The 11862-nt window shown below is 32.1% G+C and overlaps 1 protein-coding gene across 1 annotated transcript; it reads right to left on the bottom strand.

Moving 5' to 3' along the window:
- Positions 1–2345: 2345 nt before the first annotated feature.
- Positions 2346–11132, bottom strand: LOC124365435 (putative neural-cadherin 2). Its single transcript, XM_046821414.1, has 5 exons — positions 10936–11132; positions 8125–8335; positions 6091–6310; positions 5474–5635; positions 2346–2901 (listed from the first exon to the last, which is right to left on the bottom strand). Exons 1-5 carry the CDS (start codon positions 11130–11132, stop codon positions 2780–2782), a joined length of 912 nt encoding a protein of 303 aa, XP_046677370.1. The 3' UTR covers positions 2346–2779.
- Between the last annotated feature and the right edge of the window lie 730 nt (positions 11133–11862).

Raw genomic sequence — 11862 nt, 5'->3', positions numbered from 1 at the left:
CATACACAGACAATTTTTAATCTTTAACTTAATTGATGATGGAAATTCTCTGTGGATAGGTACACAGCTACATAGAGATCAAAACAATTTTGACAGACCAATTCACTTAACCTCACCTAATATAATAGTACAACGTATTATATGTACATTAACATACATTTAGAAACATGATAGTGATTTTTAGGGAGAATAATCCTTATACAATTCGCCTTCGGCTCGCTCCAGGCCCAAAAAGTAAGTGCCTAAACATTTTGGGGATACAATGGATTTGGTAATTCGTTAATTTAATTCTTTTAATTATTATGTTCCCTGCTGTATTAGTTCTCGAGAATTGTACAGGTGGTAATGGTCGCTACACTCGGCCTAATGATGTGTGATATATAAATATAATTAATGGATTTCGTCAAAAAATAAAGTAACATGTTATCAAAATGAAGAGAAAAAAAGCATTTAGTGGTAACTAACGTCCAAGGAAGAGAAAAGTAGACCTTTGTTTATTAATTTTTACCAAACTTTTGAATTTGTATTCTTTTTGTGGCTTAACCGTTAGAGATACGCGAAAAATCAACTGGACCTTTATTGTCGGGAATTGAAAATTGAAGAAAGAAATCGGAAAAAGATTTTTCTACTGTCGAATTTGAGCTACGACCACTGGTTCAGCCGGAAAAGAGCGTTGGAAAAATGACTGCACTGGTCAGAAGTCTTTCAAGTGTCTTTTAGCACTTCTACAACTATGTTATAATTTGTATCCATATAGGCCTACGGCTGGCCAAAACCACCTCTGTCCCTATCTACTTGTCCAATTTAATGAATTTTCGAATTGTTTTGAGGGGTATATCATAAAAAATTCTGTTTTCAGACATTTCCCGGTGGCTTCACGGGGCGATGAGACCGCCAGCGGTCGCTCATCTGGGGGTCTCTTTCCCTCTCTGTAACACTTTTACGTTGGGATGCTTTAAATCTTGTCTTTTTATGACCAAGTGTTATCTTAACAAAATCCGGGTGTCATTGACCCCTTGTATGTACCTCGTTTGAAATGTGCCTGAGATGCTTCGAAAGTCCTTCAAAATGTAAACACGTTAATATAATACAGACTGATGGAAACCCTTGAAACATATGTGCACGGCATACCAGTGACTGATCCTTAGCCCATCTACGTATGGTCACCAGTCGACTCCCTGGAAGCCCTGATCGAGCTAGCTCTTCTGTTTGTGTCTTTGGTTTAAGGCGAGATCAACATTGGTGAGTTAACATCAATTCTGTTACATCCCCTTACCGTAATGAATATTAACCTCTTCATTCTATCTACGTGTTTTATCTGTAAGTTATTTTACTGTCAACTTTGTAACATCATAAATCTTTCAAAGACCGGTTTGTAACTTATTTTATTTTATTCTTAATATTTACAATTTTACGAGCCATATTTGTCTGTTCGGATTGTCAATGATCTCAAATTTATTAATATTGATAATCACTAATAAAGTATGACATTTCATGATAAGGTATCTATTGTTCCACTAAATTTGTCTGTGAATGTTTTTTTTACATAAATATGTGCCTGATAAATCAATAATACTTGGGACTATTTTTAATAACAAAATTTTAGGTATTCAGATTGTACTAAAATATAAATTATTGCCAGGTGTATATGGTTATTAGTATTCATGAGTAAAATAAGTGTTAATTAATATAATTATTTCAATGACACATAAAACGTAATACATTAATCCAGCACTATTTATGTGCTGGATTTGACTAAAATTATTTCCGAAAAAGCAATATTGAACTTAAAAAGGTTTAGGTCATACAGACCCACATAATATGTCACCAGGGTGTTTAATTTCAATTGTAGACAGTTATCGGTTTTATGAAAAGCTTTATTATCCTTTCACGAAAACGTCTTTCATGATAGGATATTTTTTGCCTATCATTGACATAATTGAATGAAATATATCACATATACAGACTACCAGAAATAAAAACCCAAATAATTTCTACTTAAATTGACCTTATTTATTGTTGTAGTGCTACAATTACTTTTTAGGAAAACTGCAATAACAAAACCAGAGTAAATGAACAAAAATATTTTATTCACTAATTAGGTACAAATATTTAACATTTTTAATACATAAATACAAAAAACAACTTTATACACATATGTACAATGTTTATAAACATATATGTTACAAAAATAACATTTCAAATTAAAAACATGTTTACAAGATGTAACATTCCAATCTTGTAAATATATGACAAGAACTTATAATTCCTAAATTTTGAATATAAGTATTATAAGCAATGAAAATTACATTACAGTGTAGTATAAATCAAGACGTTATGTTTAGTGGCCTTTCTAAAAGAAATGTAGACGAATAAATAGGCGTAAAATTTAGATATAAAATCGTATTATTCCGTCCAAAAAAATTTACATACATATTGTTTTAACTTTATATTAAATATAATTTTATAATATTTAATTATCTCCTTTATATATTTACCTGTAGACTTAAATTTTATAATCAAAGTAAGAATATTTTTCAATATAAAACTTCACGTTCTGCAAATTTTTATAATACGGAAACCAGAGCATTATCGTGAAATTTTATCACAAATTCAATTGAACTAAAAAGAAAGATTTATTCATTAGTGTAGATGAATAGTCTTACCAAATTAATAATTTTTATTATACTAAAAGTTTAAATTTCGACCTCAAATGTACAGTGTTTTGTAAGAAAACTTATACTAAGTTACAAGTAACAATTATATAAAACAAGTTCTTCTAAACAGTAGCCTCTAGCGTTGAGTCATCAGACATTTCCAGGTGAGCAGAGTAGATATCTACGAGTCTCGCAAACCGAGGCCCGAGCACCACGTATCTCACTGCATCATCGGCATCAGAACCTGCAAAAACCATCACATCATCACTTGCAATAATAAATATTTAAGTAATATTTTAAAACTTTAATACATAACGTGTGCAAACTGAAATCGATAACAAGAGAAAATGTAATAATACACTCAGCGTTCTGACTAGGGTTAATATTATTAAAATGTACGTACATTTGACTGCCTAATTTATATTCCAAGTATAACCCTCAATGGGTAAACAGATTATAGACTTGTGTAATAGAGAGCTAGGGTTTTTTAAGCGTAATGTTTGTAAGAGCAAATTTATAATTTCCTTATAGTCCCCATATAATTTAGAAAGTTATAATTTTTATATTTGCCAATACAACTATAATTCTTAAAGTTTTTTTTATGCTGCGCAAATAACCCAAAGCCTAAGTTTCTGCTATTAAATGTTATTACTATAGGCAAAAGTAAAATAAAATAACTTATTATAATTAATGATTTTTTTCCTATTTTTATTTTATTCCCAACTGTTCTCTGAATAGAAAAATATAAACTAAGTAGACAAAGAGACAGATAAAAATCCAAGCATCTCTGAATTATGTTTGTGGTACAGTTCTGTTTATATTGTTCAAATGAAACAATTCATGTGCGACATTCTGTGCGTTGGTGAATACCCTAAAGATAACATTCATCAGTATACGTGTAACTAATTAACGAGATAATGTGTTGGACAAATCACATCTTCAGGTAAGGCATGTATTTATTAGAATTAATAGAGCACCTACAAGAACTAAAAAATAGTTCATGCTTCCAACGAAAATTACTTATTATATTCTTAATATTCTCAATGAAACTTATGCAAGGATCTAAATCCTAAGTATAAAGAGTAGAGTCATTAAAACTCATGGTTTTAGTACTGGTAGAGATACAATTATTTCACACAAGGTATCAACTAGTGTTAGTTTTAATACAAAAGTCAAAACTCTGAAACCTACGGATCCGGCTATCGGTAATATAAACGTTTTATCTGATAGTGAGTGAAATATAGAGTAAACTTATTTATCAACAAAACTTATAATAAAAAAATAGGACATCTTAAAAAGAAGGGGATATATGAAACATCTGTTGCTGATTCTAAAATATGTTTGTGGTACAACATAGATGGATGGTAGGAAAATTTAAATAAATAACTGATGTAATTGAAGCAGAACATGGTGTTGGACAAGGGTACAGTACATCACCCCAACTTAATAATAATAGAATGTAGAGATAAAAAATTTGGTTAGGTACTATAAGCAATAAACCCTGAATAAAATCCTCTCTCTCTCTCTCTCTCTCTCTCTCTCTCTCTCTCTCGCTCTCTCTCTCTCTCTCTCTCTCTCTCTCTATCTCACACACACACACACACACACACACACACACACACACACACACACACACACACACACACACACACACACACACACACACAATAGAATATGGGATTCTTTAGTTTTAACTAAAACATTGCTTTATGCAGATTACTTATAATTGTATATTTATTCTTCTGTAAATATAATAGTTGATGCTCTTAATTACTTGAATTCAGATTTAAGTACACTTTTTCAATGGTGCATTACCCATGGTTTTAAACTTAATATTGCAAAAGGTAAAACCAATAATCTTAGGTACATGTAGATTATTAAAGGTTTATTAATAATAAATAATTTGCCATGGTCAGACAAGTAGATTACATACAAAGTGTTCCAATGTTTATATCAGTTTAGACGTTTATGTTTTAATCCAACGAGAGCTCAAAATGCTTCTATAAGATTTATTTTCAAACTAAGATTCAATCAACATGTAACTACTTATTATAGGCAATTGGATGTTATGAAAATAAAAGAGAGATTAGAGTATAATACGCAGTCTTTAGATTACAAGACACTTAAAAGAGAAGAGTCAGGATACCTATATGAGAGGTATAAATTAATGAGAGACATTTACGCCAAACAAGATTTGGTGAAAACACCTTGCAATATCCTTTACATAGAACAGTAATATATACAAATTTTTTTCATACTCAATCAATTAGTTTATTTTACTCATTGGAAGATAGTTTCGGGAATTTTAATAGTGAAAAACTGTTTTAAAGAAAAATCAAAAGTATGTTGTTAAGAAGGTAGATGATTTATGAGTAAAGATTAACTTTAGTAATACTTTAGTACATTAAAATCATGTAAGTAGAAGTGTTGACTTTGATTACAAGTGAATGTAGTTGTAGAAGTTAAACTTATATAAAGAATAATAATCATTATTCTAGAATTATCCCTTTGAGAAAAAACTTTGATTGGAAATATTGTAAGCACAACTTATGTGTATTTGTGGATGTATTTTGTACCTGTTATGATGGTAGATTGGAATAATGGCCTAAATCACAGCAGGCGAAATAAACAAACTAGGGAGAATGCTACCTGAGAAACTTATCTCGGACAGTTTTAAAAAGCCCAAATAAATGTAGCAAAACGCAGGAAAGAAACTAAACATTGAAGATGGAATAAGCTGTAGCATCAAGCATATAAATGTAGGAGAAAAAAAGCTATATTGTAAAAATACTTGAAATGAATTAAATTTTACTTACAAGACTCTAAAGATGAAAGTGAACCGACTACGCTATCACAATTTCCCTCGAAAGCGTAGTTACGAAGGTCATCGTAAGGCGGCGCTGTGTGCTCGAGATCAGCTCTTTTTCTGCGGCCTTCTATCCTGGCCTCTAGCCCCGTACCTTCAACGAGTTCTGGGACTGGAAAGAAAGTTGCATACAAGTTATAAAAACAATCAATTATTTTATAAGTCCTACATATCCGAGATTGTTTTATTTGTTAGGATTTATGTTATCTTTTATATTTTAATTAATAATTAATAATTCAATTAAACCCTGTATAATCTAAAATAATGATAAATAATCTAAACTCTGATAGGTTTCAACATTCTATGGTATTTATAAACTATAAGAACTTGCTCTACAATATCATTTAAAGTTACATTGATCATTAACTTGTATTACAAACAATGTATAAGAAATATTCCATGGAAATTGAAATTTAAACGAGTCGGGTTGCTCAAAAAGTACAAAACCACTATAAATGAAGAAATCATTCTCTCAGTAAGAAACCTTTGATCTTGGACTTGCCTGAAAAAGTTTTCCTTAATTACAACTTGCCTAACCACATTGTGCGGCTCAGATAACTAACACACCTTGTTGTTTTTTGTTCTCTGAGCTCAACCCTTTAACAGGAACCTTAAGTGGTAGAAGATCAAAAGCGTTCAAGTCGTCCTCTCCTCCTCCCTCGTCATTATAACTGATGATATTCTCCCTGACGTCATCGTCCGGTCCGGGCTTCTTCATTGTAGGTGCTTCCCTTCGTCTGTTGTACGCCACAACCAGAGCGACCAGCACGGAAAAAATAGTATAACACTGAATAATACTAATTCTTGATCAATATTATGAGGGACTCTCATTATAATTCAATATTCTTAATATCATATTCTAAAGCATAAGACTTAATTCAAATATTAATATAAGTTTTTTATATTAGGTTCTAAGATACGTTTATATGTTATAGAAGTTTTTCTTTATGAACAAGAGAAAGTCTTCTTTACTAAAACATTATTTGCTTTTACAGTTTGATCTTGGAAGACAATTTACCGTCATTACGGTAAATTATGTACATGACGTACTGTCAGTTATTTTATACTACAGTTTAGTTCCCTTGTTAAAGAATGTAAAGGAATACTACTATCTAAAACTTACTCAACAAAATTACACAATGTGTACGTAAGCGCGCGCGCGGGCGCGCACGTGTGTGTGTGCGTGTGTGAATGATAGTAATAATAAATATCTATCGATACCTGAATCTGGAAAAGAATAAATAAATATTAATATAGAAAACTTACTCAAATACAAAATTACATAATGTGTATGTGTGCGTGTGTGTGAGAGAGAGAATGTTTTAAAGAAACTAAGCAAATTGTGTTTGCCAATTAGAGAGAAGACATTTTCAAAGGTTTGATTATGTTGCATAACATGTGCAGACACGTTTTTTGATGTCGAACATCAGCCCAACAATTGTTTACCATTAGGAAAGTTGATGTACCTCCATTGAAGTCTTTAGGGCCTTGTTTACAGGTTAATTTACAAACTACATTTTCACTGTTACAAGTGATATGATCTACATCAGATCATTATTTCTGGAAATGAAACTCTGTAAAAATGTGTCATAATGGCATGTGTGTTTAAAGTTTTGATAACCGTAGTTATTTTGAAAATATTTTGGAATAAGTAATATTTTTTTTTGTGAACTTATAATTAAAGTTTTAAAAGGTCTAGTTTTAATGCTTTATTTCAAAAAATTGTTTTAAAGTTGTGTTGGTGGTTTTTTTTTATTTCCATATATTATGTTTAATCCAGGATGATACTGAATCAGATGTTCGACTTATTTTTCCAAAATTTAAAACATGGTTTTGGTTACTGGAATTAGCAATTTAACTATTAATCAACTTTATATGGTATAGCTAATGTTTCTGTTAATTAATAAATTTGTCATTAATGTAAATAATGTGTAATATAATTGTAAAAGTAAATTTAGTCTGTATATAGATTCTCGGCTCTTAGAGCAAGATCCTCGTGGACAGGTTTCTGCACATAATTTCAATGGCAGATGATATAATGTAGGTATTTCATACTATTTTTGACTTTGACATGAATTTTTTGGTTTATTAATAGTCCGTCTAGATAAAAAAGCTACATATTTTTGTGATAGTTTCCAGGTGAAATTGAAAGAAGAAAACATAATTTTATTCTTTAAAAAATAACTTTCAAAATTGAAATTACTTTAATTAAATTATTTTATATAACATTTTATAAAATTGCATCTTCTGAGCTTTATATAAGCGAATCATGAATCTTACCGAGATTTTCTTTTATATATATTTGGTTTTATTTTAAGTAACGTAACATGTTAGCACGTGAAAGTTTACGTAAACTTATAGTCAAAACGTGCAAATTTATAAATAGTTAGTTATGTACAAAACATACAATAGAGTTCCAGTATTAATTTTAATTTATCAGGTTATATTGTCGTAAGACTCTTAATATTGTGTTTGAAATATTATAATCATTAATCTTATAATTAGAAATGCTCTGTAATTCTAAATTAATTATTTGCAAAGATTTGTATGTACATTATATAACAATATATGATCACCTAGTATAAACATGATGAAGCCAACAATGGTAAAGAGTGCTCCGAAGCCCAGACGCATAGACTGGCGCTCCTGAGCCAGTTCGCACTTCTGACCCCAGAATCCCTCGGGGCACTCGCAACGATACCGTATTCTGCTCTCTTGGTTTACACAGAAGCCACCGTTCAAGCAAGGGTTGTCGAGGCATTCATCTCTATCTTCACATCCTCTACTTGTCGACACTTTTCCATCTCCACATCTAAGGCATTTGATAACTATTATTAGCTTTCCCATGCTTGTGGTTCTAATAGATATTATAGTTACGGTATAGACGTATGTTTTGGTTATCCAAGTATTAAGAAACGATTGGTAGTAGAATAAAAACACATTATCTCATTACAAGCAATAGTATTGAGAGTGATATATGTATACAAATTCTAACCTACTTCTAGAAGTGCTAGAAACTTGAAATTTTGCACGCAGGTACCTTTTGCCGTATAACCAACAGGAAAAGTCTGAAAACCGGGAATTTTTCATTTTAAACCCCTCAAAAAAATTCGCAAAAAAACGCGCATTTTTTACCCTTGCAGGCATTTTTTGTAAGCCCGATAGCGGGCGAAACCGTTGGAGCTAGCTCGGATCTGACGAAAAATCGTTAGTCAGGAATGAAGTGATCTAAAAAAAAGGTCCAGTGACATTTTGCTCTATCTTCCATGGTTAAGCGGCAAAACGCACGAATATTTGACATTCCAGAGATTTTTTCGCTAAAAATAATGTTTCGAGCCCGATAGCGGCCGAACCGTTGGTCGTAGCTCAAATCTGATTGACTCATTAAATTAGCAAATTGCGCGATCTACAGAAAAGATCCAGTGACTTTTTGCCCTATCTCGATTGGTTTGGCCGAAAAAAAAACGTAATTACGTGCAATGTTTGTGTAATTTTCACGTGAAAACTTTGTTTTTGGGGTAGATAGCGGTGAAACCATTGGTCGTAGGTCAAAATAAAACAAAGGTTAGATTTAGTAAATAATATGATCTACAAAAAAGCTTTAGTGACTTTTTTACTATATCTCCATTAGTTTGACCGCAAAACGCGATTAAGTTAAAATATTTGGAAATTTTCGCTTACAAATTTACATTCCGGGCTTAATAGCGGCTAAACGGTTGGTCGTAGCTCAAAACACGTCATTCAATAAGTTTTATTAAACGACGTGTTCTAAAAAAAAAGTCCAGTAACTTTTTGCCCTATCCTAAATGGTCTGGCCGAAAAACCCGTTTAAAAGGAAATATTTTATAATTTTTAGGTGAAAATTTTGTTTTTGGAGGCGGTAGCAGCCGAACCATTGGTCATAACTTAAATCCTAAATGTTTAATAACTAGACAATCTAGAGATCTAAAAAAAGGTTAGGTAGCTTTTTGTCGTATATCCTTACGTAAGCCCTAAAATCTCTCTTAATGGTAAAATCTTGGTCGTATTTAGCAATTTCAGGACTTGTAAATATGATGAGACTGTAATTTGTGCAATCCGTTCTTGTTCTGGATTTAACTTGTGTTACTAATTTAACGAGTGACTACAACCCCACACCGTGAATTGGCTGAGCGTTAGAGAAGGTAACATTAAACCCCCCTGGTATTTTCCTGGTATGACCAGATAACCTCCTGAGTAAATTAAACACCCTGATGTGTTAACCCCCTGGTAATATTAACCCCCCCAGGGAATTTCCTGGCTTGACTAGATAATCTCCTGATGATATTAAACCAACTGTCCAACTTAAAATACTGCCTTAAGGTCTGTTTTTATTATGTTTATAATAAACAATTCACGATAACTGACCAGTGCAGACTTTTCTTCCGAGCTCATTCCTGGCTAAACCAAAGTCCGTAGCTAAAATCTGACGACAAAATCGAAACACAAAATTAAATTTCCGACAAGAAAGGTCCATTCACTTTTTGTCGTATTTCTCTAACGGTTAACCCGTAAAATGCCATTAAATTCAAAACTTTGATTAAAACTGAAATATTCAATAAAATGGGTCCAATTTAATTCCGAATTCCGCTTATCCCCGAATCTGGCCAACACCCGAAAGGGGGCCTGGGGTGTTTCATTAACCCCGATAACATTAACCCCCCCCCGGGATTTCCTGGTATGACCAGATAACCTCCTGAGTAAATTAAACGCCCTGATGTGTTAACCCCCCTGGTAACTTTAAATCCCCCAGGGAATTTCCTGGCATGATCTCATGTCCAAATTTTACCACTCACCAAATCTCCTAACCCCCTTGGGAAGTTCCTGGTATGACCAGATAACCCCCTGATGTCTTAACCCCTGGTAACGTTAAACCCCCCAGGGAATTTCCTGGCATGACCTCATGTCTGAATTTTAACAATCACCAAATCGCTCTTATCCCCGAATTTGCAAGCGTACATCATGGGGGCCTGGGGGCGTAGCCCCCAGCGAGCCGAAGGCGAGTAGCATCTATAAGGTCCATTGCAGTACCTAAGGAAAAGTTTGCTTAGATTTAACCCCAAGTTTTAATAAAATTGGAGCCCGCTTGGAAATGGAGGCAAATCAATATAACGCGTAAAAATCACACCGAAATTGTTTTAATGAATCAATTAAAAAAACTGGTTTTTAATAGTGCAGAACTAAAAATAGTGATTATTATATGCGTTGTAGTTAATTTTTATTAAATAAAAAACGGTCTCCTCAATATATTTTTTTTTACTTACACATGTGATAAACTAGTATTCATACGTTAGATCTTTATTTTATACTATAATTAAATAGATCTAATAGAATAAAATCTACAGAAAATTTTATACAAACATTTATTTTAAAACCGTGCTGCAAATAACTTACGAGCAGATGTGATCATTCCAGATATCCTGACATAAGAAAGTGTCTGGACATTTCACATCGGCACAGACATTTCTGGAATGGCAGTTTCGCTGGAGGCCGCGAGTTACAGAGGCTTGACCCCACTGGCTCCCATTGGTTCCTGGTGGAAGGGGGAGCAGACGGCCATCCAGTCGGATATCGTCTAAACAACCTGTCATCGAGATGTTGGCTTTAAATATCTATGAAATTTTTACAAAAACTCACAATGTTTACTGCTATGTCCAGAAAACAATAGTTTTAGTCTCTAAATAGGTAGTCCTTTTACATATTAAACTAACGAAATTTCTTCTAATTCCATACTTGAAAAAGCTACATTTTATAATCCTGTAGTTAAAAGTTTAATCAAAATCAAGTTACTTATCATTAAAAGAAAACAAAATCTGAAATATTTATCTTAGATTTTAGGTTAATAGAGTAACAGATTTAAAAAAACATACCTATAAGAGAATAATTTGTATTTACCGATCTTGAACAAATAACAAGTAGTATGTCCAAGTTATATAGTAAAAATTTATTTAAGATTTTAACATCATGACCATCCACAGTTAATTTGCCACACTAAAAATACTCTTATTAAAACAAGTTTAAAATGAGACTTAGCAAAGGAATAATATATTCTGACGGGACAACAGATAAATTGTAAGTAAATATTTTTATAAATCTTGTTCTGATATTTCATTAAAAAACTTTTCTTGAACGCCTCTTACCCACGTTTTAAAATGAAACTAAGCAAAATTATAAATTATTGGTTTACGTATGAGTTAAAGAATAAATGTTTGTAACTATAAAGTATGTGAAGAAATATACAATCATACAAGGGAGTAAATTTAATAAATGTGAAATACCTTCAATCTAGATTGCTTATAAATAAATTGTTATGCAATATAT

Source organism: Homalodisca vitripennis, chromosome 6 (assembly GCF_021130785.1).
Source record: "Homalodisca vitripennis isolate AUS2020 chromosome 6, UT_GWSS_2.1, whole genome shotgun sequence".
Lineage (NCBI taxonomy): Eukaryota > Metazoa > Arthropoda > Insecta > Hemiptera > Cicadellidae > Homalodisca > Homalodisca vitripennis.
The sequence above is the reverse complement of the archived record's forward strand: the minus strand, read 5'-3'. Positions and strand labels throughout refer to the sequence as shown.

What these genes read in the sequence shown, in the direction of transcription:
- LOC124365435 (XM_046821414.1), bottom strand. Translation starts at nt 11,132, where the DNA reads ATGACAGGTTGTTTAGACGATATCCGACTGGATGGCCGTCTGCTCCCC. An exon ending in TCGGAGCACTCTTTACCATT is followed by an intron (nt 6,311 to 8,124) that starts GTTGGCTTCATC and finishes AGTATTATTCAG; the next exon opens with TGTTATACTATTTTTTCCGT. An exon ending in AGAGAACAAAAAACAACAAG is followed by an intron (nt 5,636 to 6,090) that starts GTGTGTTAGTTA and finishes CTTTCTTTCCAG; the next exon opens with TCCCAGAACTCGTTGAAGGT.